At 38.5% G+C, this 27,867-nt stretch overlaps 1 protein-coding gene across 7 annotated transcripts in view; it reads left to right on the top strand.

Moving 5' to 3' along the window:
- Positions 1–27,867, top strand: part of KNTC1 (kinetochore associated 1) — a 98,546-nt gene that overhangs the window by 47,814 nt on the left and 22,865 nt on the right. For 5 of the 7 annotated variants that reach the window (XM_064578284.1, XM_064578285.1, XM_045887741.3 and 2 more), the window contains 27 exons: positions 303–428; positions 519–608; positions 1,166–1,219; positions 1,795–1,856; positions 6,857–6,968; positions 7,769–7,912; positions 8,099–8,155; positions 8,249–8,350; positions 10,757–10,876; positions 10,968–11,111; positions 11,621–11,719; positions 12,355–12,458; positions 12,856–12,955; positions 13,552–13,686; positions 14,433–14,552; positions 16,111–16,183; positions 16,790–16,857; positions 20,415–20,695; positions 21,295–21,467; positions 21,896–21,993; positions 22,429–22,567; positions 23,063–23,119; positions 23,974–24,137; positions 25,111–25,215; positions 25,607–25,735; positions 26,347–26,463; positions 27,277–27,386. In XM_064578284.1, the coding sequence (XP_064434354.1) occupies positions 303–428; positions 519–608; positions 1,166–1,219; positions 1,795–1,856; positions 6,857–6,968; positions 7,769–7,912; positions 8,099–8,155; positions 8,249–8,350; positions 10,757–10,876; positions 10,968–11,111; positions 11,621–11,719; positions 12,355–12,458; positions 12,856–12,955; positions 13,552–13,686; positions 14,433–14,552; positions 16,111–16,183; positions 16,790–16,857; positions 20,415–20,695; positions 21,295–21,467; positions 21,896–21,993; positions 22,429–22,567; positions 23,063–23,119; positions 23,974–24,137; positions 25,111–25,215; positions 25,607–25,735; positions 26,347–26,463; positions 27,277–27,386 (3,083 nt within the window). The remainder of the gene's footprint in view (positions 1–302; positions 429–518; positions 609–1,165; positions 1,220–1,794; positions 1,857–6,856; positions 6,969–7,768; positions 7,913–8,098; positions 8,156–8,248; positions 8,351–10,756; positions 10,877–10,967; positions 11,112–11,620; positions 11,720–12,354; positions 12,459–12,855; positions 12,956–13,551; positions 13,687–14,432; positions 14,553–16,110; positions 16,184–16,789; positions 16,858–20,414; positions 20,696–21,294; positions 21,468–21,895; positions 21,994–22,428; positions 22,568–23,062; positions 23,120–23,973; positions 24,138–25,110; positions 25,216–25,606; positions 25,736–26,346; positions 26,464–27,276; positions 27,387–27,867) is intronic. The other 2 variants (XM_064578281.1, XM_064578279.1) reach the window with 2 other exon arrangements.

Here is a 27,867-nt window from a genome sequence, read left to right as displayed (position 1 = left end):
CCATAGGGTTATGGTGAGGTGTAAATGCTTGCTCAGGTTTTTATGAGAATTAAATGAGATAATTCACATAAGGCTTTTAGTACCCTGCTTGACACATGTAGTTCAGGACTCAAATGGTCTCCATAACTCTTAGCAAACTGGATTACCTTTGGGTTATCTGAGCATTACCTGCTTTACTGTTTATTCCTGGACCACATGAGGCTTCCCCTTTTTTCATAATAGTCTGTTGCCTGCAGCCTAAGAAGTCATGCACAGGCATTATTTTGCTTCAAGTTGCTTAATGTGGCATGTTTATATTACAGCTTGTTTACAAGGTGAAATCCAATGATATATTAGAGAGATTAGCCTTGAGTTCTGCAGACACCAGCGAGCAGACCGAATGGCAAAAACTCGTAGATGAAGCTAAGGAAAATCTACATAAAATCCAGGTGTGTTTTCCCTGTTTTGTGTGAGAGTATTCAGATTGATGGACTGATCAACATTAGGTCGCCTTACTGTGTCTGGCATTTCTGAAACAGGATGATGAATTTGTGGTGAATTACTGCTTGGAGGCTCAGTGGCTAACCTATGAAACAACCCAGGAAATGCTAAATTATGCCAAAACCAGGGTAAGTTTTTATAACATTTTTACCTGTTAGTCTCATGCAAAAGAAACCATCTCAAAAAAAATGAATTCTGGGGGCGCCTGGGTGGCTCAGTTGGTTAAGCGACTGCCTTCAGCTCAGGTCATGATCCTGGAGTCCCGGGATCGAGTCCCGCATCGGGCTCCCTGCTCGGCAGGGAGTCTGCTTCTCCCTCTGACCCTCCTCCCTCTCATGCTCTCTGTCTCTCATTCTCTCTCTCAAATAAATAAAATCTTTAAAAAAAAAAAAAATTCTGTCTCCATCACAGACATTTTTGCCATAGGCTCCCCTCAGTGAGCTTTGAATACCGCTGCTAGTTATATTCCTTAAAATCAAGGTGTAACAGATGGGCAAAATACTGTGAGCTGTTTCCATAAGATGCATTGTTTTTTTAAGATATGTCATTTCTTTATCGTTCACTGTTCATCTCAGATTTCAATGTGATCTGATAATTTGTTTCCTTTCACAGAAAATCCATCTTCTTTCATGAAAAAAACTAATATAGCAGATATTCTAACATTGTTTCTCATTGTTCATCTTAGCTTTTGAAAAGAGAAAATAAAACTGTTCCTGTCTATTCTGATGGTTTAAAAGAGGTAATTACATTATACTTAATTTGAGGGTAAATTTACCTTTACAATATGTTTTTCAATTCAAGATAGACCTGTGTTTTTTCAAGAGCAACTTATTTTAATTCTTGTTTCCTTACTGAAAAATGGGGATAATAATAGTACTTATAGGGTTATCTTGAAATCAAATGAAATAATTCATATAAACCATTTTGCATAGTGTCTGGCACTGGTTAAGCACACAAATGTTAACTGTTATGATGACTATCATGGTTTAAACTCTTATTTCAAAGTAAATTTTTGGTATAATCCAACTGGATTTTAACATAGGGCATTTATAAGTCACTGGGAAAAGTAATTAATTTTGAGGGGCACTTACAATCAATGTGTAAATGCCTTCTCTTTTGCAGTTTTATTGCACTGAATGTTACTGGAAATGTTTCCATTATTCCAAGGTTCTTTTTGTAACATTTATGAGAATTGACCTATAATATGGGATGAAATGAGCATGTGTGTAAGACTTCTGAAACAGAAAGCCTAATTTTTGGTGTTTTTAATTTTCTTGCATATGACATTCAGATTATCAGGTTATTTCTTTTTAGGTACTAAGGGCTCATGCAAAATTGACTACTTTTTATGGAGCATTTGGACCAGAAAAATTCAGGTGTGTACATTCCTCATTTTTTATTTTTAGATTATGAATTAGGTTTTAGTTTAGAATATCATAAAAGATAAAGTATTGCTTTGACTGAATGTGTTTCTGGGAATCGGGTGATGGAAAATATTATTTTCCTGCTAGGTTGTAGATACTCTTCTACACCATCTATGGGAACTGATAAATTTGAAAGGCAAACTTAAATGCACATATCTGGGGCTCATGGGTGGCTCAGTTGTTAAGCGTCTGCCTTCGGCTCAGGTTATGATCTCAGGGTCCTGGGATTGAGCCCCACATTGGGCTCTCTGCTCCGTGGGAAGCCTGCTTCTCCCTCTCCCACTCTCCCTGCTTGTGTTCCCTCTCTCACTGTCTCTCTCTGTCAAAAAATAAATAACATCTTTAAAAAAATAAAAATAAATGCACATATCTTTGCCTTAACAATTTCACTTCTGGCAGTTGATTCTATTAGATATGCTAACATGTGCACCAAGAATATCATTATTTACACAAATGAGATATAGTTATCTTAAATATAATATAAGTTTATTTGCCAAATTAACAATGACGGGAAGCTTTATTTTTTTCCTTGTGGCTAGTCAATCCCCCTTTCCCTGCTAGTTGCAGTGTTAGGCTAACAATCTGACATGTATTTGTCTATCTCTGGACTTGGTATTCAGTTGATTTTATGGTATTCATTCACCAGTATCATATAGGGGTTTTTTTTTTTTCAAAATTTTATTTATTTATTTGAGAGAGAGAGAGAGCACGAGTCGTGGGAAGGGGCAGAGGGAGAAGGAGAAACAGACTCCCCACTGAGCAGGGAGTCTGATGCGGGGCTTGATCCCAGGACCCTGAGATTGTGACCTGAACCGAAGGTAGATCCTTAACCAACTGAGCCACCCGGGTACCCACCAGTATCATATGTTTTAATTAATGTAATTTTAGAATGCCCTGTTATCTGGTAGACTAGCCCTGCTATACTTTCCTACTTTTCAGAATTTGGGGAGCAATTTTCTCATATTCGATTTTTTGTATGACATTTAGAATGAGAATCACCTTACCCAGTTTATTTGTTTTTTTTAAATTTAAATTCAATTAATTAACATATAGTGTATTGTTAGTTTCAGAGGTAGAGGTCAGTGATTCATCAGTCTTATAAGACTCATTACATCACATGCCCTCCTTAATGTCCATCACCCAGTTACCCCATGCCCCATCCTCCTCCCCTCCAGCAACTCTCAGTTTGTTTCCTATGATTAAGAGTCCCTTATGGTTTGTTTCCCTCTCTGATTTCGTCTTGTTTTATTTTTCCCTCCCTTCCCTATGATCCTCTGATTTGTTTCTTAAATTCACATATGAATGAGATCATATGATAATTGTTTTTCTCTGATTGCATAATACCATCTAGTTCCTTCCATGTCATTGCAAATGGCAAGATTTCATTTCTTTTGATGGCTGAGTAGTATTCCATTGTATAGATATACCACGTCATCTTTTTTTTTTCTGACAAAGGATTTGTTTTTAGAACATAGGAAAACCATCTACAAACTAATAATACAAAGGCAAGCAGCCTAGTAAAACCAAAACATGGGCAAAGCACTTGAACACACATGACAAAAGAAGATCTATGAATGACCAGTAAATACATGAAAAGTCAAACATGGGATTACCCTGCAATCTAGCAATGCTCCTACATCTTTACCCAAGAGAAATAAAAAATGCATTTTTTTTAAAGATTTTATTTATTTATCTGAGAGAGAGAATGAGCAGGGGGGAGAGGCAGAAGGAGGGGGAGAAGCAGACAGGGAGCAGGGAGCCCGCCAAGCAGGGAGCCCAACTCGGGACTTGATCCCAGGACCCCAAGATCATGACCTGAGCCAAAGGCAGATGCTTAACTGATTGCGCCACCCAGGTGCCCCTAAAAATGCATTTTTATTCATAGTAGCCAAACACTGGTAATAATCCAAATATCCATCAACAGAACAATAGATGTACAACTGTGATGTGTTCGTACAAAAGAATAGTGCTCAGCAATAGAAAGAACAGACTACTGACACACACACAACAACATGGACTTATCTTTGAAACATTATGCTTGCAAGGGTCCTGCAGTTGGAAGAATAACAGCCCCTTAAAGATGTCCAGGTCCAAATCCCCATAATCACTTGGCAAAATGACCATAATATGATGAAGGTTGAGATGGGGAGATAACTTGGGATCACTCGAGTCCTTAAAAGCAGAGAAAGCCTTCCTGGCTGTGGTCAGAGGGAGATATAACAAAGGATGAATGGTCAGAGATACAACGTTGCTGATTTTGAAGATGGAAGAAGGGACAACAAGCCAGGGAATATGGGTGGTCTCTAGAGGCTGAAAAAGGCAAGGAAAGAGACTCTTCCCTAGAGACTCCACAAAGGAACAGCTCTGCCAACACCTTGACTTTGACCCACTGAGAACACTTATTGGACTTTTTTTAAATTTTATTTTTTTAAGATTTTATTTATTTATTTATTTAAAAATTTTTTTTTTTAATTTTTAGATTTTATTTACTTATTTGAGAGAGAGAGAGACAGAGATAATGAGAGCACAAGTGGGGAGGAGAGGGAGAAGCAGGCTCCCCACAGAGCGAGGAGCCTGACGCAGGGCTCGATCCCAGGACCCCCGGGATCATGACCTGAGCCGAAGGCAGACACTTAACCGACTGAGCCACCCAGGCACCCTAAGATTTTATTTATTTTTTTAACAGCGAGAGACACAGTGAGAGAGGGAACACAAGCAGGGAGAGTGGGAGAGGGAGAAGCAGGTTTCCCACTGAGCAGGGAGCCCAAAGCAGGGCTTGATCCCAGGACCCTGAGATCATGACCTGAGCCGAAGGCAGATACTTTACTGACTGAGCCACCCAGGCGCCCCACTTTTTGGACTTTTAACACACAAACCTGTAAGATAATAAATTTCTGTGGTCTTAAGCAGTTAACTTTGTAGTAATCTCTTACAGCAGCAACTAGAAACAATCTTCACTGGTTTTCTTATTTTGAGATTTGATTCAAGTGTATGTTTTAATTCCTTCAAACCAATATTTTCCTAAGTTTTTTTGTTTGTTTCTTTCTGTTTTTATTCCTACTCTTTTTTTTTTTAATTAAGTTCAATTAATTAACATATAATGTATTATTTGTTTCAGGGGGTACAGGTCTGTGATTCATCAGTCTTATATAACACCCAGCGCTCACCACAACACATACCCTCCCCAATGTCCATCATCGAGCCACCCCATCTCCCCCCCTGCCCCAAGCAACGCTCAGTTTGTTTCCTAAGATTAAGAGTCTCTTACAGTTTATCTCCCTCTCTGGTTTTGTCTTGTTTCATTTTCTCCTCTCCTCCCCTATGATCCTCTACCTTGTTTCTTAAATCCCTCATATCAGTGAGATCATATGATAATTCTCTTTCTCTGATTGACTTATTTTGCTTAGCATAATACCCTCTAGTTCCATTCACATCGTTGCAAATGGCAAGATTTCATTTTTTGATGGCTGAGTAGTATTCCATTGTATAGCTATACCACATCAACCTTATCCATTCATCTGTCGATGGACGTCTGGGCTCTTTCCATAGTTTGGCTATTGTGGGTATTGCTGCTCTAAACATTGGGCTGCACATGCCCCTTCGGATCCCTACATTTGTATCTTTGGGGTAGTACCTTACCCAGTTTAAAGAAATGTTATTTGGGGGGCACCTGAGTGTCTCAGTTGGTAAGTGTATGACTCCTGATCTCAGCTTGGGTTGTGATCTCAGGGTCGTGAGATCGGGCCCTGCGTCACACTTCTTGCTCAATGCTGAGTCTGCTTGAGATTCTCTCCCTTCCTCTCCCTCTGCGGTACCCCTGCTTGTATGCATACACTCTCTCTGTCTAATAAAGATAGAAAATCTTTTTTAAAAATCCTTTTTTATTAGGATTTTAAATTTTTACTTATTTTTTTTTTATTGGGAGTATGCTGAACTGAAGATCAATTTGGGGAGAACCCTCATCTTTATAGTATTGAATCTTCCAATTTAAGGACATTATGTGTCTTACTTATTCTGTCCTTTTTTTATGTTCCTGAATGGTATCCACTCGGTTGTCTTTTTTTTTTAATTCATTTTTTATTTTATTTATTTATTTTTAAAGATTTTATTTATTTGACAGAGAGAGAGAGAGCGAGAGAGGGAACACAAGCAGGGGGAGTGGGAGAGGGAGAAGCAGGCTCCCCACTGAGCAGGGAGCCCAATGCAGGGCTTGATCCCAGGACTCTGAGATCATGACCTGAGCCGAAGGCAGACGCCCAATGACTGAGCCTCCCAAGCAGCCCTATTTTATTTTAGAGAGAGGGAAGGAGATGGACAAGCAGACTCCCTGCTAAGTGCAGAGCCCAACGCAGGGCTCAATCCCAGGACCCCGAGATCATGCATGAGCTGAGTCAAAATGAAGAGTTAGATACTTAACTGAGCCACCCAAAATGAGCCACCCAGGCACCCTTCATTCATTTTAAAAACTTAATAGGAGTTCCTGGGTGGCTCAGTCAGTTAAGTATCTTACTTCAGCTCAGGTCGTGATCTCGGGGTCCTGCGATCGAGCTCTGCATCGATCTCTCTGCTCAGTGGGGAGTCTGCTTTGCCCTCTCCTTCTGTGCCTTCCTGGATTCTTGCTCTCACTTGCTTGCTCTTTCTCTCTCTCTCTCAAATAAATAAAATCTTTATTAAAAAAAACACTTAAAATAATTGCTTCTATATGCAGTGATTATCTCAGGAAGGACCTATAAGAAGAGATATGACTTTCAGGGAGGATGACAGGAGTTCTAGAAGTCTGGGATAAGAAGGAAACTACTTTTTACTGTATAATCTTTGGAACTTTTTTTTAAACTTTGAGGGGGGAAAAAAACCCCAAACTACTAGTTAAAATGTCTAATGGTATCCACTTGTAACATTATGATCTTAATTTTTTTTTTTAACTACAAACTTTTCCTTCTCTGACTTTGCAGTGGTAGTTCTTGGATTGAATTTCTGCATAATGAAGACGACCTTAAGGATATCTTTTTACAGCTAAGAGAAGGAAACCTTGTTTGTGCACAGTACCTTTGGCTTCGACATCGGGTAATCTGTTTTGCATTTTGTTGTTAATGGCTTTATGGCTCCTGGGATAGGTGATTGAATCTGTTGTCTTCACATGGATGAAGGGTGTCAGGTGCGATTAGGAAATGGAATGTTTGATAAAATTATCCTGATGATATTAAATTAGAGGTGAAGATGTCTTAGAAACGTGTTTTATCTCATTCAGAGTCTAACTCCTAAACTTAGCTCAAAAGGCAACATTTTGGGGCACTTGGCAGGCTCAGTTGGTGGAGCATGTGACACTTGATCCCGGGGTTGTGGGTTCGAACCCCACATTGGGCACAGATATTACTTAAAAATAAAATCTTAAATAAAAAGGCTACGTGTTATTGAATGATTTATTGATGGGCTTTCTTAAGTAGTTTTGGTGGAGAGGTGGTTCCTATTGCAGCTCAGACTGTGTAAAGGATTGTGCATTAGCACTTCTGCTCTGATTCCTTCAACGTTGGCAGGTATCATTAGGTCCAAAAAGTGGTATCTTGGTGTGATGTCATTCATGGACACATTGCTTGTTAGGATTTGTACTGTCAGCTCCTATTAAGTTTTCCTTCCTCTGACAGTTCCACTGCCCCCTAATTTTTTAGTTGGTACTTGTTGCCATGAGAGTTCATGGATTTGTGGCTGCCAAGGACTCATCGGTATAGAGTAAATCACTCTTAGTGCTTATAATTAAGACAGTAAAATATTTCTTGAAATGACTTCCTAACAAGTCTTTCCATTTTGGGAGGCTGTTATTTTCAATCTGTCTGATAGATCTTAATTTCTCACTCTGTATAATTTAGGCAAATTTTGAAAGCAAATTTGACGTGAAAATGCTTGAGAACTTGCTCAACTCAATTTCTACACCAGTCTCTTTGCAAAAGCTTTGCCCATGGCTTAAAAATGATGTGATCCCATTTGTGAGAAGGGCTGTACCTGAAGGGCAGGTGAGTTGCCTTCATCATTTCCACTCTAGATGATTCAGGTCTAGCCTTTGCCTTATATCACTGAAGAGTAAACTAACACCAGGTAGTTCATTCAGTGTGTCTGTCGAAATATTATCATGAGGGTTTTAAATTATTTCAGTGATTATCTGCTGAGGATTTTATTTTTAAATAATACGTCTGTTTCAGAAAATTCTTGCAAAATGGTTGGAACAGGCATCCAGGAACCTTGAATTAACTGATAAGGTAATACCCAGTATAATTAGCACTGAAAAGACATTTCACATACTCCCAGTGGCATATAACATTACTTATAATGGTCTGTGTTACTCTTTAAAGGCAAATTGGCCCGAAAATGGACTTCAACTGGCGGAGGTATTTTTTACAGCAGAAAAACCAGATGAGTTGATGTTGATGTCCTGTTGGCATTGGATTTCCTTGGTATGGTATAGAAAATGAATTTCCAGTAATGAAGCATTCACTTTATTTTAAAGGATTTGTGTACATGTACTTAGAAATACATCCACTTTTAAATTTTCTGTTTGTGTTCTTTTATTGTGTACTTTTAAAATTCACAAAAAGAAAAATGTGCTTTTTTTCTTCCTGATATTTCTATCACAACTTCAGCCTATTTTAATGCTTTGTTTTTCTCTATTGAACCAACCAAATGGGAAACGATATGTAAACATACACCTCAATAGTACAATTGAAATTTTCTGCATTGGCCGAAGTTCACAGTCCTTTAAAGGAATGAAATTTAATAATGCTTTAGGATTAGTTTTCAAGGACTTATTTAAACCAGCAAATTACTCCCAGTTCTGATTGCATTTCTTAGGCGTTCCAATAGCCATTATGGCTTAAGAACTAGTGAATTTTTTAAAAAGATCAAATTAAAAAAAAATGCTGGGACTTTTTTGACTGAAAAAAATAGCAGTGCTAGAAAGGTTACTAAGCTCAGGAATACTGATGTTATATTTGATGTTAATTTGAGGTTCATGAACTGGATTTATTATTTGGCTTCTAAATTTCTTAAGTTAATTTCTTTTTCCCCTTTAGGTTTCTAAAAACTAGAAAGCATTCATTATATTGAAAAAAAAAGAAAAGTACATTCTTGTATTTTAAAGATTTTTTTTTAATGTATTCATTTGAGACAGAGAGATACAGAGAGAGAGAGAGAGAGCATGAGCAGGGGGAGGTGCAGAGGGAGAGGGAGAAGCAGGCTCTCCGCTGAGCAGGGAGCCGGATGTGGGACTTGATCCCAGGACCCTGGGATCATGACCTGAGCCAAAGGCAGAGGGTTAACCATTTGAGCCACCCAGGTGCCCCCATTCTTATATTTTAAAAAAGTTTGTTGGGGTGCCATAAATTAGTTTATAAACTAATATGTGCGACATCCCAATATGATCTCAACTCGGAAGTATTAAGAACTTAAGTACCAGAGGGTAGAATTTATATAATAATATACATTATGAAATTGCACCTATTCCTTAAATTTCTAGAGCCTAAAAATAAATAATAAACTTCCTCCTGCTTTCTGATATAGCAGATTCCTGCCAATAATTGTACTTACTGGTTATACACTGTTAAAAATTAAACAGGAATTTTTTTCTATACATTTCAAGCAGCATATTAATGTATATAATCAATATATATTATGATATATAATGTATATTGATCATTATAATACATTTTTCCAGAGAAGAGCTTTTTCCTCTTGCTATAAAACACTATTCTATCTTTTCCCTGTTAATTGTCTTTATCAAGGGGCGCCTGGGTGGCTTAGTCCTTAAGTGTCTGCCTTCAGCTCAGGTCATGATCCCAGCATCCTGGGATCGAGCCCCACATTGGGTTCCCTGCTCAGCGGGAAGCCTGCTTCTCCCTCTCCAGCTCCCCCTGCTTGTGTTCCCTCTCTCTCTGTCTCTCTCTGTCAAATAAATAAATAAAATCTTTAAAAAAAAAATTGTCTTTATCAATATTGAAAATTCTGTTCCTTATATATAAGTTTAGGAAATGTTATAGCTTTACATCTCGTCTTGATCTATATAGATGGGACACTGAGGGCCATCTAAATGATGTTTTTGTACCTAAGTGTAAAATATCACACTAACATTCAGGGGCACCTGGCTAACTCAGTTGGTGGAGTGTGAGGGTTTAGGTTCAAGCCCCATGTTAGTGGAGATTACTTAAAAAATGAAATCTTAGGGGAGCCTGGGTGGCTTAGTCAGTTGAGTGTCCAGCTCTTGATTTAAGCTCAGGTTGTGATCTCAGCGTCGTGAGATTGAGCCCTGCATCAGGTTCCACACCGAGCATGGAACCTACCTAAGATTCTCTTTCTCCCTCTGCCCCTCCCCTCTAAAAAGAATCTTAAAAGAAAAAATTACACTAACATTGAAGTTCTTTTTTTTTTTCTTCTTTAAAGACTTATTTATATTAGAGAGAGAGCGCAAGCAGAGGAGAGGCAGAGGGAGAGGGAGAGAATCCTCAATCAGACTCCCTGCTGAATGCAGAGCCCAACTTGGGGCTCGATCCCAGGACCCTGAGATCACGACCTGAGCCAAAATCAAGAGTCAGACGCTTAACTGACTAAGCCAATCAGGTGTCCCTAACATCGAAGTTTATATAAATAAATATATATATATTTTTTGTTGTTGTTGTTGTTAGAAAATTGTTTTAGATTTCTGTTGAATTTTGATCTGTTAATTTGTACTAGTTAATGAATTAAAATTCTACAAAATTATAGGCATTAGGTGCAGATTTCCTCTTATGTACATAATCATGGTCATTTTTTATTTTATCTGAAATAATTCTGATTTTTTGTCTATTTCCCCTCTCACACTTTTGTTTTAGAAGGATTATCAAAATACAGAGGAAGTATGTCAGCTAAGGACTTTGGTAAATAACTTGCAGGAGTTGATCACATTGCATAGGAAATACAACTGCAAATTGGCCCTCTCTGATTTCGAGAAGGTAAAAGTCTAGATTTATCAGAAGTGTTATTTTTTAATCACAGCCACTATGATTAGAACTTGCATCAAGCCACCTTTCTCTTGGCATCCAGGAGAATACAACCACCATTGTGTTCCGCATGTTTGATAAAGTGTTAGCCCCAGAGCTGATTCCTTCCGTCTTAGAGAAGTTTATACGAGTTTACATGCGGGAACATGGCTTACAAGAGGAGGAACTTCTCCTGCTCTACATAGAGGTAACTTCTTTAGATCTGGTCTTTTCCCCTTGCATCTGTGTGTCATTGGTTAAACATTTAACCCTATAGGGAATGTCATGCTTTACCATTGGGATATTTATGCAGCATATTGTATTTGTTAATGTGGCATAACTGTTACAGATTGACTGGTAACCTTGGGCAGAATGGGATAATATTAGGACTTTCTCCAAATGCTTATTGTGAGATAATAGGAGCATGAGCTCAATAGATGTGAGCAATTTTTGGTATACATTAATAAGCTGCAATCATCTCATTTGTAGATTCTTCAAGAATATTTCCTTCTTAAGTTTTCTGTACCATATAAAACTAAAAGCCCAGGCTTTGGCAATTTTGTGTTTTTTTTGAGCATTGTTTAACATTCTTGGCTAAGTAGTTGTTTTTTTTTTTTTTCCACATCCATAAAAGCTATTTATTTTTTTATGTGTTTTTACTTTTTTTTTTAGTGAGAGTTTTAAATTTAAAAAATATATATGTTTATCCCCTTTTAGGATTTATTGAAGAGATGTAGCTCAAAGTCCACATCACTCTTTGAAACTGCGTGGGAAGCAAAAGCCATGGCAGTAATAGGATGTTTGTCGGATACAGATGTAAGTAAATAGTGACCATGTCGATTTTCCTTTTGAGCATCACATCTTTTCTTAAAACTTGTTCTCTGATCACAAAGGCAATGCACATTTGTTAAGGAGAATTTGTGAAGTTTAGAAAAAGAAAAAAAAAAAAAAACACCCATAATTCCATTTTCTTTAATTATAGAAAGTAAGAAGTAAACATTTTCTCATTCCCATCCCTAGAAAAATTGCCATGGATGTTTGGATGCCTATATTTCTAGGTCTTTCTATGATTATACAAACATGGACACATTTTTTAAATCTGTTATGACACGCTTTTGTAGTGACTTCCCATTGTTATTGATCACCATTATAAAGCGTAAATAAAATCATGAAAAATAGTTTTAAACACAGAGACTAGAGACTGTAGAAAGGAATAGAGCTATATGACTTCACTTTCAGCAGAGAAAACACTTTTCTGAGTTTCTCTAAATAATGAAATTGCTCTTGATGTGTGAGAATCAGAAGAAACATACATTTTTGCAGTCAGAGGAGATACTCTCAGAGTACCACAGAGTAGATGTAAGTCCTCTGTTGTAGATGAGGCGGTGTCATTACTTTGCAAGAAACATGTATCCCGGCTCTTCACGGTCTGTGTGTGTGTATCTTCACAGCTCATCTTCGATGCTGTGCTTAAGATAATGTATGCGGCGGTGGTTCCCTGGAGTGCAGCTGTGGAGCAGCTGGTGAGACAGCACTTAGAAATGGACCATCCCAAGTAAGAGGACATTCTCCCATATAGTGGTGTTGGTGTTGGATAAGCCTCCTGTTTTCATCTGACATTCATTTACGCTTTATGCCCTTTACTGTGTCCCTTAGTATTTCATTTAAAAAAAAAATTAGACCATCCATGTTAATATCAACAAATCTTTCGGGTGCCCGGGTGGCTCAGTCAGTTGAGCATCTGTCTATTGATTTCGGCTCAGGTCATGATCTCAGGGTCCTGGGATCAAGCCCCATGTCGGGCTCTGAGTTCAGCGCAGAGTCTGTTTGTCCCTCTCCCTCTGCCCCACCCCCCCCGTGCTAGCTTACTCGCTCTCTTGCTCTCTCAAAGAAATGAATAAATAAAATCTTTTTAAAAATCACTTGAAAAATATCAACAAATTTCCTTTTAGAGTCAAGTTATTGCAGGAAAGTTACAAACTAATGGAGATGAAAAAACTTTTACGAGGCTATGGAGTAAGGGAGGTGAACCTCCTAAATAAGGAAATCATGGTAAGTACAGTAGTTGAAGCGTCTTGAACCCTGCTGTTCGATTCTGAGGGCAGCTTGGGAAATGTAATGAGCACTTTATTTTCTTAAAGGCTAACAGAGCTAGGTTTTCCACTACTATCCTTTTGTTAGAGTGTGAATAGGGTGTTCAGGGGTGCCTGGATGGCTCAGTAGGTGGAGCGTACAACTCTTGATCTCAGGATCATGAGTTCAAGCCCTACACTGGGTGCAGAGATTACTTAAATAAAACTTTAAAAAAATAATAAAATATTCTTTAAAAATTAGGTATTCACTTGTTTATTAGGATAGTAAAGATAACAAATACATTAAGAAGCTAAAGGAGTATATCACATCATTCCATTGTACACCTTAAATATATGCAGTGTTTGTCACTTATATACCCCATAAACCTGTGGGGGGAGAAGGTAGACAGGACTATAATAAAATTCAGAATATAAATCATTTTTTAATTTTTCATACAGCTTAGTTTTTTTGCAGCTTGATTATAATTTGATGAGTACTTTGCCTTTATGAACAAAGGATTTCTGGGTTCTCTGAGATTTCATAATGAAGAAATGTATATATTGTCTCTGCTTCAGAGGGTGGTCAGATACATTCTCAAGCAAGATGTCCCATCTTCTTTAGAAGATGCTTTGAAGGTGGCTCAAGCATATATGTTGCCTGATGATGAAATTTACAGTCTAAGGATTATTGACCTGATTGATAGAGAACAGGTATGAAAGTTCTGTATTGTCCTTTCTTAGGCTCTTTATTAAGTAAATCTGTAAAAGCTCGAGTCAATCAAATTATCCGAATAGATTAGCACAAAAGAAAGTTATACCAAGGGGCACCTGGGTGGCTCAGTCAGTTAAGCGTCACCTTCGGCTCAGGTCATGACCCCAGGGTCCTGGGATCGAGCTCCCTGCTCAGTGAGGAGTCTGCTTCTCCCTCTCCCTCTCCCACTGTTTACGCTCTCTCTCTTTCACTCATTCTCTCTCAAATAAATAAATAAAATCTTCTAAAAAAAAAAGAAAGTTATATGAAGATGAAAATACTGGATGTTAGATTAACCACATTCTTCATATCTGTAGGTTCTTTAAAAATATTTTGTGACTAGCTGTTGTGCTTTCATACTCTTTGGTGTTTATGAAACATAGACTCGTGTTTTATATACACTGTAGTACCCTTTGATTCCAGAATAGGATGTGCATTTTCTTTTTGTATTTTAAATGTCTTTATTTTAATATAATTCTATAACCATGAGCATATTTAAGAATTACAAAATACAAAGGGTTGTACTTGAATTTAATTTTGTTTGCTGTCATCAAAACCAGTTATCAGCTTTTTTAAAACATCAGACCATATTCTATTTTTTTAAATGCTGTCTTTTCACCTTTAAATAGAAAAAAGCAAGAGTTAAGTCTAAACTGTCCTTTACAAGTACCAGCTGTTTTTTCTTCCTTTCAAACACTGTTTATAGGGTGAAGACTGTGTCCTTCTGTTGAGGTCTTTGCCTCCTGCTGAAGCTGAGAAAACTGCAGAACGGGTAATCATATGGGCACGGTTGGCATTACAAGAAGAACCAGATAATTCTAAAGAGGTGAGATTTTCATTAAAATATAGATAAATCCAATATTTATGGATAGTAATCAACAGGATAGAAAAGATAGATAAGCAGATAGGAATATCTTCTCTTCTCACTGCTAGAATGTCCTAATGTAAAAATCCCTGTGTAAATTTACTACATAGAAAAGAACCACATATGGCTACTTTGGAGCAATGGCTTGAGTCCCCCCTGAATAATCTAGGATCTACAAACCAGAAGGATTAATTGAAGTAATTGTTGTACACAAAGGGTTTTCCATAAAGCTTTGCAATATAAACATGTTTTGTGTTGTATAAGACATAGTCATTACTGTCAAATAATGTCAGCCACACTCAGTCGATTAAGCATCCAACTCTTAGTTTTGGCTCAGGTCATGATCTCATGGGTCATGAGATCGAGCCCCACATCAGGCTTCAAGCTCAGCAGGGAGTCTGCTTGAAGATTCTCTCCCTCTGCCCCGCCCCCCCACTTGCTCATGGTCTCGCTCTAAAATAAATAAATAAATCTTAAAAAGAAATATGTCAGCCACAGAACGCATGGATATCTAAGTAATCTTAGAACATTGAGACTTGAAACAGTTTCAAGAGCGTCAGTTCTCTTCTTTAGAGAGGTGAGGAACCAAATACCTAATTTATCCAGGATAGTTGAGGGTTTTTTTTATCCTTTAGAGATAGAGATCCCCAACCTGTCTCAGCAGTCCATCTCAGTAATTTTTTGCCTTTAGGGAAATGAGTTTGGCTATTTTGGCATCTAATAGTTATTATGCTCTTATTATGCTGGAGGCCTTAGGTTGAATACTTTGAATGAATTGTCCACTTCCTCTTCGCAACAAAGTTGTGAGATAGTTCGTATTGTCAGCTCCTTATAGATTAAGTTCAGAAACTAACATTTTGAGTTAAGTGACTTTCGCAAGGTTATTACATAGTGGCAGAACCTCAACTCAAACTCTGTCTGATACCAGAGTTCGTATTCTTAACTACCAGCTGTACCCCGTAAGGGAAATGTTTGAGTACTTTGTGTGGACCTGGCACTTTCGAAGCATTTCATGTACACCATGTCTTTAATTAAAGCTTTTCCTTCTTTGATTTTTCTTGTCTTTTTGTTTATTTTAATCTTGTCGGTCTTGAAGATAATGATTATTTCTTAGACTTTCCTTCTCTAAGCTTAAACAACTTCAGTTCTTTTTAACTTTTTCAGAGAATTTTGCCAAATGTTTTGTCAAATAATAAATAACTATTTAAAAAAAAAAGCGAAACCCAAGTGACTGTTAATTATAGTGTAGCCAAAAGGTGATTTGGGAGATTTGCATATTCTTAGTATTTCTAAATCATATACCCAAGCGTTCATACTGGTGTTTTTCATGTTTACATTCTGTGTGATTCAGTTATGATCCATTTCTCAGCTGCCTGACTCCCTCTAACATTGACCTCCCATTTCTTCAGCCATTTTTACTTTTTTTTCTGATTTTGTGGCTTTTATGTATTTGTCTGTATGTGTACTAGTGAAGTGGTGAATAAAGGAAGTAGATTTCATTTTCTACTTTTCTTTTTAGGACAAGGCCTGGAGAATGTCCGTAGCGAAGACATCTGTAGACATTCTTAAAATACTGTGTGACATCCGGAAAGGTAGATTGTACCTCTCTGCCCTCATCTTGGTTTTATTCTGAAGCTTGCCTTTTTCAGGAAGGAGCATCAGTGACAGGCCTTGTTCTTACCCCTGGTTTTTGTGGCTTTCAGTGTCTTCGTTGATCCCACTCATTTTTCCTCGTGAAAAGTCTTCCTTGCTTTATTCTTTTGATTACTAGTGTAAAAACAGAAGCATCTAAAATCATCTTATTGACTTATATGCTTCAGTAAGCTATTTAAGGCTAGACTAGATTCTTCAGTGCCTTGCACTTATTGCTCATATTTCTCAGTTACTATTTGGCCACGATCAGGCAAAAACCTATTTAAACTTGAACTTAAGTAAAACATTAACAAAGAAAGGCTCTTGGAGAAAAAAGCTACAATTTATTTCAGAAAAATTGTCATTTCTCTTGTTACCCATAAATTTCTCTTTTCTACCTTCAGAAAGAATAATTAGATTTCTTTTTGTACTTAAATTCTCTTACCTCAAGCTTCTGAAAAGACTTGAGATAAGAAAACCATAGCCAATTAAAATTTTAGCTTTCAAAAATTCTGATAATATGGGAATTTGGATGTCTGCTATAACTTTAAAAAATTTAATTACAGACAATCTACAGAAGAAGGATGAATGTGAAGAAATCCTGAAACTATTTAAAGTTGTTGCTAGCTTACAGGTAAAGATGTTGTTGGTATATTGAACATTATTACTTTACTAATTACATTACTAATCATGAATTTGACATAAATGATTAGTCCTTAAAATTTTCTGTACTAGCCTTTGGGAATTCTATTTTATTTATTTTATTTTTTTAAATTTTTTTTTTTTTTAAAGATTTTATTTATTTGACAGAGAGAGATACACAGCGAGAGAGGGAACACAAGCAGGGGGAGTGGGAGAGGGAGAAGCAGGCCTCCTGCAGAGCAGGGAGCCCAATGCGGGGCTCGATCCCAGGACTCTGGGATCATGACCTGAGCCGAAGGCAGACGCTTAACGACTGAGCCACCCAGGCGCCACCGCCTTTGGGAATTTTAAATACAGCATAATGGTTTTCCTTTTCTCTGTCTCGGTCATTTAAAAAGCAACCTTATGGAAATATAATTCATATACCATACTGTTCATCGATTTAAAGTGTATAATTCGGGGCACTTGGGTGGCTCATTCGATTAAGTGTCTGCCTTCGGCTCAGGTCGTGATCCCAGGACCCTGGGATCAAATCCTGCATTGGGCTCCCTGCTCAGCGGGAAGCCTGCTTCTCCCTCTCCCTCTGCCCCTCCCCCAGCTCATGTTGTCACTCTCTCTCTCTCTCAAATAAATAAATAAAATTTAAAAAAAAACAAACTTCCATGAAAAAAATAAAGTATAATTCATTGGTTTGGGTATATTATATTATTAAGTTTTCATAATTGTGGTAACAATGTAAAATTTGCCATTTTTACCATTTTTCAATATATAGTTCAGTGGCATTAATTACAATGTTATATGACCTTCAACACTATCTGCTTTTCATCACCTCCAGCAGAAACTCTGCTTTTTATGCATTTTATCCATTTTTATCCATTAAGCAGTAACTCCCCACTTCCCTTTCCCTCCAGCTTCTGGTAACCTCTGATCTACTTTCTGTCTCTGAATTTGCCTATTCTGTATATTTCCTATACAAGGGGAAGCATACAATAATTATCTTTTGTGTCTGGCCTCTCTCAGGCAGCATGATGTTTTCAAGGTTCATCCACAGTGTAGCAGGTTTCAGTGCTTTGTTCCTTTTTATGGCTGAATCATGTTCCACTGTATGGATGGACCACATTTTATTTATTCTTCTGTTGATGGACCCTTGGGTTGTTTCTACTTTTTGGCTTCTGTGAGTAGTGCTGCAGTGAGCATGGTGAGCTAGTCACCTGAACCACTACTCATACCCCACCTGTTTTACCCCAGTACCCTTGCTTATCCTATTTGGCACTGTCTGAGCAGCAGTAAACAGTTAAAATAAGATCACTAAAAATATATGTAATACACACATATATATATCCTTTAAAAATCATGAAATGTATTGACTCTACACAGAAGTTGCATTCCTTTGGGAAAAGATGCACATTGAAAAAAGAGAAACTGGGTACCTGGGTGGCTCAATTGGTTGGGCCACTGTGTTTGGCTCAGGTCATGATTCCGGGGTCCTGGGATCTAGTCCCACATCAGGCTCCCCCTGCTCTGCGGGGAGCCTGCTTCTCCCTCTTCCTCTGCCTGCTACTCCCCCTGCTTGTGCTCTCTCTCTCTTTCTTTGTCAAATAAATAAATAAAATCTTAAAAAAGAAAAAGGAGAAACCTCTTGGTTTAATCACTTCTGTGTTTATCTTTGACTAGATTATACATGGATGATACATAATTCAAAAGGTTTTAAAAAATGGTTAAAATGGTAAGTTTTAGGTTATGTTTATTTTACCACAATAAAAAATAAACTTACTAAAATTCTGTACTGCATGTTGTAAACAATAAGGCATTAATTCTTTGATCAAAAAAAGTTTTAAAAGAGTACATAGTGCAAAACAGGTCTTCCTTCTATCCTGACACTCCCACCTATCCAGTTTCCCACATTAGGTGCCACCATCACCAGTTTCTTGTGTATTTTTCCAGAGATAGTTTATGGTTATATAAGCAAAAACATTTCTGTGGTTCCTGGTAAGGCAGGAACTGCAACATATAAGGAATCTTATCTGTAGTAAACATAGGAAATACTGAATGTATTTCTATAAATAAGTATTTCTACATGATGCATCCCCTTTGGGAAAGATCACTGATATTTTGGGGAAAACATCAGTTTCAAAATTTTACATTTTATAAATATTGACTGCACCATAAGTTATGCAACAGTCAAAAATAATATTTGTGGTGAGGTGCCTGGGTGGCTCAGTTGGTTAAGCAATCAACTCTTGATTTCGGCTCAGGTCATAATCTCAGGGTCGTGGGATTGAGCCCCACGTCAGGCTCCGTGCTCAGCCGAGTCTGCTTCTCTCCCTCTGCCCCCACTCCCCCAGCTCACACATGCTCTCTCTCTCTCTCTCAAATAAATCATTAAAACATAATAGTAATATTTGTGGAATCTATGTAGTGATGAAGTGGAAAAGCCATAGTGTTAATTGGAGAAAGTAATATATGAAATTATCCATGTAGCCACAAAACGCTGGTAAAAGACACTCAGAAGAAATACCAAGCAAGTGGTCACTGCTTATTAGGTTAACCAATTCTCAACTCAGGTGTGTGTTTGTGCCCAGGGGACACTGAAGATATTTTTGGTTGTCACAAGTAGTGCCAGGAGGATGCTGGTGGCCTCCAGTAGCTAGTGGCCGGGGACGCTGCAATGCACAGGCAGCCCCCACAACAAAGAATGATCCGGCAAGATTGAGAAGCCTTGCTCTAAATGTGGCGTCAAAACAGAAGGTCTAGGGGTGCCTGGGTGGTTCATTTGGAAGAGCATGTGACTCTTGATTCCAGGATGGTGAGTTTGAGCCCCACATGGGGCGTAGAGATTACTTAAAAAAAGAAGAAGAAGAAGAAGGGCTGGGGCGCCTGGGTGGCTCAGTTGGTTAAGCGACTGCCTTCGGCTCAGGTCATGATCCTGGAGTCCCTGGATCGAGTCCTGCATTGGGCTCCCTGCTCAGCGGGGGGTCTGCTTCTCCCTCTGACCCTCCCCCCTCTCATGTGCTCTCTCTTTCTCATTCTCTCTGTCTCAAATAAATAAAATCTTAAAAAAAAAAAAAGAAGAAGAAGAAGGGCTGACTCACTTGCTACTTCTTGGTATCCTTCCATGGGCCTCAGTGGGATTTTTTTTATTGGGTCAGAAAAATAAATCTAGGTTTGGAATTAGCAGCCAACCAGGAGTTATTACAGAAAAGAGCAAAGCTGGGTTCTTAGAGCCACCAGGGTGGAATCACCCAAATCTAATACTTAATCTGTCTCTCCTGCTCTTCAGGGCTCCCCCACAACAGAGAATGATCTGACACTGAGAAAAGGTGTTGGTAGTGCTGACACAGAAAATCCTGGGTTAAAATGGCTTTTCCTATTTTCCAAACTGTTTATAATATCGTTACTTTCATAACTTGAAATATAAAATCTTAAATTCTTAATTTACAAGGGAGTGGTCTTTGAGGGAGAAATAAGGAGAGGTTTGAGCCTTGCCAATGGTTTTTAACAACAGATGAAGTGAACAGATGGGACATGCTGTCCTGCTTGCCTTGCTAGGTGAACTTCGAGGTCTTCCTGTCCTTTGGAGCTTACAGCAACAGTGCCCTGATCGCAGAGCTCCGGGAGCAGTACATCAAAGCTCACGAGGTCACACAGACCAAACACAAATCCCGGGGCACTGCAGAGCCTGCAGCTACGGAGGACAAGAGCCTTAGCGCTGAGTCCAAGCTACACAGACAGGCACTGGTGCTGCCGGTTTCCGTGCAAGAGCGGGAGGCCGAGCTGACCTTGAGAGCCTTAAACCACGGGAATCTGGACGCAGCACTGAGAAGGTGCAGGTAAGTCCCAGCCCTGTGCAGGCACGGCTTGTCTGGAGCAAGGAACACTTGCTTCCTTGACTTCTGTGGTGGTAGGGTCAGGCCAGTGACATTTTCATTTTCACAGAAGTCATTCTTGGTTTCTCGCTCTCAGAGCCTAGTTTGGGCTTCAGGGTCAGAAAGTGGTAACATGGGGGTGCCTGGGTGGCTCAGTCAGTTAAGCATCTGACTCTTGATTTTGGCTCAGGTTGTGATCTCAGGGTTGTGAGATCGAGCCCTGTGTTGGGCTCCACTCTGGGTGTGGAGTCTGCTTGAGATTCTCTCTCTGCCCCTCCATCCCCCCTCATTCTCTCTTTCTCTCTCTTCTTCTCTTAAAAAAAAAAAAAAGTGGTAGCATAGAAGGCAAGTAACTAACATGGAGTTGTTGGGTAACCTAACTGTTTTGCACTCTGACAGTTGATGGTGTCCCAAATAAGTTTGAAGACGAAGCACATTAGATACCATGAATACATCTTAAAGACATTTTAAATGATGGTGGTGGTCATATATTAATCCAAGAAAGGCAAATGCATTTGCATTTGCTCTGCGTGCTCTAACTTCTGACCCATCCTTTCTTCCAGAGACTTATTTAAGTATCACTGCAACGCAGACACCGGAAAATTGCTGTTTCTGACGTGTCAGAAGCTTTGTCACATGGTGGCTAACGACGTTCCGATGGCAACACCTGTCGGCCTCAATCTTCCTTCGGAAATACATGCTCTAGCTTGCCAAGCTGCCACCATCTGCAGCCCAGGTGACAAGATTTATGATACACATAGTTTTGTTTCATACTGGTCTTCCAAATGCTGTCTTTGTACAATTGGACGTTGCTGTAAGGACAAAAGATCATTGTCTCCATTTTATAAAGAGCCAGTTATAATCGATCCTCTACGGGGATTACTGTTTGCAAATATCTACAGGTGTTAACAATGTCATTTCCAACTATTGATACTCACTTTGATGGGATTGTGAAATTCCTTGCCTCTCCATCTACGATCTTCTCAGCCGAGCTGAAGAAAAAAGTTGAACTGCATTATTTAGGGTAGTCAGAGCTTTGTGGAAACTTTTCTGTCTACCATGTGGCTGCCTTTAGAATTTTGAATGGTGATTACTTGAAGACTGTTTTCATTATTCCAAACACATGAAATATTAGTGTAATGATTTTTCTCCATTTTCTTTCAGATTTTTTACTAGATGCTTTAGAACTATGTAAATATACCTTAACAGCAGTAGAGCTTTCCAGACAGTGCCAAATGGATGACTGTGGAATTCTAATGAAAGTAATTGCTTTTGAATTTCTTTTCCTTAAACAAAACCCCTACCCATCCTTTATGTACCACTTTTAAATCACTTGCATAGCTTACAAAAATACCGAATCCACCTCTTGTGTTTTCTTATTCGAGGCCGGAAATCTCAAGGCATGAGACCTATTTTCCAGTCACATTTATGGGCCAATTAAAGTTGCACTATCTTTTGAAATGTTGGGCCTCAAGCCAGGCATCTCTGGATATTGTCCTCCTTTTAAGAGTAACAGTTTAATTTAAGATGGCGTTATTATGAGCCACAGACCTGAAGAAATAGACTCCACGGTTGGTTTTGACCCTCAGAACTGCGTTTGGCTCTAGTACATCTGCTCTCGGGTTCTGCCTGGTGAAGGTGGTAGTTGTGTTTTGGAGTGTATTTACTGTGTCATCTCCATGTGATTTGGTATTCAGACCTCCTTCGGAACTCACAAAGATCCATATGAAGAGTGGTCTTACAGTGACTTCTTCAGTGAAGATGGGATAGTACTTGAGTCACAGATGGTGCTCCCGGTGATTTATGAATTGATTGCATCACTCGTGCCTCTCACTGGTAAATGTCACTTGTGTTGTTATTTTCCATGTATTCCTGCCTTATGCAAGTTTAAACTGCGGAGGTTTGGAACTAGAACCCCACATGGTAATATGGTGAGTCCGCAGGCATAATGCTGAGCAAAAGAAGCCAGACACAAAAGAAGACATACTGTCTGATTTCATTTACATAAAGTTCAAGGACAGGCTACAAGGAAGCCGTGCTGTTGGACATCAGGAGAGTGGCTGGTTAGGTTACCTTAGGGGTGGGTTATGACTGGAATGGGGGCAAGACAGGGCTTCAGGTGCTAGTAAGGTTCTGTTTCTTGCTTTAGGTGCTGTTATATGGATGTATTCACTTTATCAGGTTGTACATTCATCTGTGTATTTTTCTATATACTTAAATTTTTGGCAGTTTACTTTAGGACATTATTTGATAATAGCACAATATTTAAGTATCTCTTGGAATATGAGCGAGTTGTTTTATTTAGTTTATGTACTTTACTCTCTTTTGTAGAAAGCAAGAGACATTCCTTGGATTCTACAAGTTTACCATACCGCTCTATTAATGAAGGTATTTGACATCAGAAATGTACACTGTTGGGGCACCTGGGTGGCTCAGTCGTTAAGCGTCTGCCTTCGGCTCAGGTCATGATCCCAGGGTCCTGGGATCGAGCCCCACGTCAGGCTCCCTGCTCCTTGGGAGCCTGCTTCTCCCTCTGCCTTTCTCTCTCTCTGTCTCTCATGAATAAATAAATAAAAATCTTTAAAAAAAAAAAAAAAAGAGTCAGCTTTGGGCTCAGGCCATGATCCCAGGTCCTGGGATCGAGCCCCGCATGGGGCTCCCTGCTCGGCGGGAAGCCTGCTTCTCCCTCTCCCGCTCCCCTGTTCTCTCTCTCACTGTGTCTCTCTCTGTGTCAAATAAATAAATAAAATCTTAAAAAAAAAAAGAAAAGAAATGTACACTGTTGTGTTACGATGTTATAAATACACCAATATAGAAATTCCTTGAAATCTTGGATACAAGTCTGTCTTAATGTTCTTGATGTGGTTACTTAGTTATTACTGTTACGATATTGTTCTTCCAGAGGGTCAGGAAAGTTCATTTGGCTTATAACAGTAACTTTTATGTATCTGTTCATAAATTTGGTCTTCCCAATGGAGAAATGCGTTTTTTTTTAGCTAATGACTTAAGCATCTCAAAATAGACAAGTTACAATCAAACTTAGTTATTTCCTGGCTTAAAACAAGCCCATGTTAATTCTCTCATTTACTCACTTTGAGAACCAATTCTATGACCATCAACTCCATTGAAGACATAGGCTGTCCCTAGAAACAATTTTCAGTAATAGGATCTTTCTTTCTTTGAAAAAATCTAAATGGATTAAAGTACTTTTACTGAAATAAAATACTTTTATCATTTCACAGGAGACAATCTTATTTTACCTATTATAAACTCCATCTCTGCCCTGCTCCAGAACCTTCAGGAATCTAGCCAGTGGGAGCTGGCCCTAAGATTTGTCATTGGTTCATTTGGTACCTGTCTTCAGCACTCTGTGTCAAGCTTCATGAATGCCAGTCTGAGTGGAAAGGTACAGTTTTGAGAACAAAATGCTTTCACTTTGAATGAATATAGATACAAAAGCACTGCCAAACAAAGGAATTTGGAGTCCGCATTTTCTCGTTTGGCTCTGGAGCAAGGACAATGATAATTTGTCAGATTTAAGAAACATTTGTTGAGCAGCTACTGAGATTTGGGTATAGTTCAGGGTTCTTGTACTCTTTTCATACTCAATCTTGACAACAACCCAGAGAGTCTCCATTTTGCAAATAAGGAAGCAGACTGAGGGAGGTGAAATCAGTCATCTGAAGTTTTAGGTTGCAGTAGTGTGTCGTCTTATTCCAAACCCAGTGACCCCATTAGGTCAAAACTCTATCTGCTGTTTGTTTTACTGTGACCCAAATTATTATAATTATTACCTGACAGCATCATTGAAAAGAGTCTAGAAGACAAAGTACCTGTTGATAACATGCTTATGAGATTAGTCTCAGGGAGAATTGTATTCACTTCTACTGTTCTATTGATATTTATTAAATGCCAATTAAAAAAAATTAACTTTGGGGCGCCTGGGTGGCTCAGTCATTAAACGTCTGCCTTCAGCTCAGGTCAAGATCCCAGGGTCCTGGGATCGAGCCCCGCATTGGGCTTCCTGCCCAGTGGGAAGCCTGCTTGTGTTCCCTCTCTCACTGTGTATCTCTGTCAAATAAATAAACAAATTCTTTTAAAAAAAGAATTTAAGTGTAACTTTCAAAATTGCCATTTGTAGTGACCATGTCACCAACACCACAATCAAGATAGAGAATATTTTAAATGGTTCCTTTTGCCCCTTCCCAGTCAGTTCCACCCCCCGCCTCCAGCCGTAATGGTCTGTCATCGTAAATTAAATGCCAACACATTTTGCATATAATGATGAATTTTCAAAGTTCCTTAATATTTGAGGAGAGTTTTCAGAATGATGCATAGACAGAAATGGACCTAAAGATTCTTTTGTTCTTTTCTAAAAGTTGTTTGGAGAGGCTACATTAGTTAAATCAAAGCATGTTGTTATGGAATTGAAAGAGAAAGCCGTTACATTTATCAGGGGAAATGCTACAACATTATTGCACAAAGTGAGTATCTGTTCTTGGTAAGCTCTCTCTCTCTCTCTTTTTTTTCTCCTTTCTTCTGGTGGCTTCTGATTTCTCAATGAGGATAAGAGTGAGGGAGGGGGAGGCGGTGTTGGAGGTTTGAAGAGAAGTGATGGAATTTTCACACAGGGGAGAAGAAAGTAGGAGTTCCATGCTATGTAGAACTTGTTAGAGTTGTTTCCTTAAATTTATGATAATGATAAAGGATGTTAAAATGAAGCAAACAAGTTGGAACTGAGTTACTTTAAATAACTTTTCATGAAACAGTTATTCTTTCCTAGGGTCTATAATTAAATTTAGTAACAAGCCTTCAGAGACCAAATTTTGTTTTGATTGTAAAGAATGTTCTTCTCTTGATGCTTTCTTCTGATAGGTGTTTAACTGTCGCCTGGTGGATCTTGACTTGGCCTTGGGTTACTGCACTCTCTTACCCCAAAAAGAAGTGTTTGAAAATCTCTGGAAGCTCATAGATAAAGCATGGCATAATTATGACAAAATTTTGGTATGACCGAAGGAAGAACAGCCTCAGTTCTTTAAGTATTAAAACATTTAGGGGAAGAAATGAAATGGTTTTGCCCTCAGATCTTAAAGACTTAAGCAAAAGAAATGTCGAGCTTACTCGCTTACTTTCTACCAGCTTTTCCTTGACTAGTGGCTCACCGGGTGAATGTGTATGCAGGTTATAAGCATTGCTCAACCCAAAGAATTATATTTTTAATTTCTTAAATATGTATGCAGCCACAGAACTTGATTTCTTATACTTATTTTAAAGTCTTAGACCCATGAGCCTGTTCTTTTTGTAGGACAAGTTTGACAGATGCAAAACTTCTCTTGGATATTGTTTGTTTTAAAATTTGCTTTTTGTGGGGGTTTTGTTTGCAGGATAACCAAAATTTGGCCTTTTCCTTGAAGGAAAGCCAGACTAAATTTATGACATCATACTAAAAGTTGAGTGACCTAACTATTGTTTGAATAATGACTGTGTATCAAGCAATATGTAACATTCCACCCTGTTATCACAAAGAGAGGTTATGATTTTTATTATTGGGTTTCATCTAAAAGGTATTAGAATGTATTCTATTTACAACTGAATTTTATATTTTAATTTTTTAGGCAATATCTCTGGTGGGCTCTCAGCTGGCCAGGCTCTATCAGGAAATAGAAACGGAGCTTAAGTTCCGTGAGCTCAGTACTGATGCCCGGTGGGGTATTCGTCTTGGCAAACTTGGTGTGAGTATTCTTTGGAGTGCCATGAAGTTTCATCCATTCTGATGATTTTCCTCAGGAAAAGTTAAAACAAAGATCTCATTGTCCTTTTCTTCAGAGAAAGGATGTATATTGTGGACTCATAGATTTTAGTTACATTAAGTATACACATTGGTGTTTTCAAACAAATAAGGACTGTTTGCTTCATTTCCTTTTTTCTATATTTTCAAGGAAATTCGAAGGGGCTTGACATTTTTATGTGCTTAGCTTTCTCATTTATAGAAATATATCTAGCATTAACATCTAAGGTGTTTCAGACCTAGCCTTTAGCCTCTACTTTGGTGCTGCTGTTTGGTTAAAGACAACATCAATGTATATACAGATATACCGAGGTTTAAGAACTCCTACTAGGGAAAAGTCATTTTTCACTTTGTAAAAACAAACAAAACCCTATTTTCGTTACACTATGCATGAAAACCATTTTACCTTATTCGCAAATAGTAGACTTATCAGGAATGTAATCACTGCAGAAATGGTATGTGTTTTGAAGCCTAATTCGTATGCAGCAATGGGACTGGTTATCGCTAACAACAAGCTTCATCAGCTTGACTGATGAAGAGCCACAGGTTAGTGTGACTAAGAGAGATATTGGACCCATAGCCAAATATATACCTGAAATCTCAGAATGATGGTCAAGTTGAGTAGGATGATTAAAAAAACAAAAAGTTGGAGAAGTCTAGAAAAATATTTCTCTATAAAAAGGTAAATCACCATGGTGTCCTTATTCTAGTACATTTTACTTTACTGGGATTTTTGTTTTGCTCTTTTTATTTCTAGATTTCTTTCCAGCCAGTTTTCAGGCAACATTTTCTCACCAAGAAGGACCTCATTAAAGCTCTCGTGGAGAATATAGATATGGACACAAGTCTCATTCTGGAATATTGCTGGTAATTCTTTAAAACTTAGTGGTATTTTTTGCTGTTAGCTTAACATACTGGAAGTCCTTACTGCAAGAACACAATAATAAAGTTGATTATTCCTTTTTTTTTTTTTTTTAAAGATTTTATTTATTTATTTGGCAGAGAGAGACACAGCGAGAGGGAACACAAGCCGGGGAGTGGGAGAGGGAGAAGGAGGCTTCCCGCTGAGCAGAGAGCGCTATGTGGGGCTCGATCCCAGGACTCTGGGATCATGACCTGAGCCGAAAGCAGATGCTTAACGACTGAGCCACCCAGGCGCCCCTAAAGTTGATTATGCCATGTGGTCCATGGACCTCTGATGTTTACTTTTGTTTATCCCCAAACTGAGTAAACTCCAGAACCAGATTAAATTCTTTTAAGTTATCACCCTTTAAGTTCACTGCTAAGTGTTTCCCCAACTTGCCTCATGATGAGCATCACCTGGGGTACCTGATGGGGCACCTGGTCT

Source organism: Mirounga angustirostris, unplaced genomic scaffold (genome assembly GCF_029215605.1).
Source record: "Mirounga angustirostris isolate CCGP_5_RB_7025 unplaced genomic scaffold, mMirAng1.0.hap1 SCAF_14, whole genome shotgun sequence".
In the NCBI taxonomy this organism is placed as follows: domain Eukaryota; kingdom Metazoa; phylum Chordata; class Mammalia; order Carnivora; family Phocidae; genus Mirounga; species Mirounga angustirostris.
This window is presented reverse-complemented; position numbering and strand designations above follow the sequence as displayed.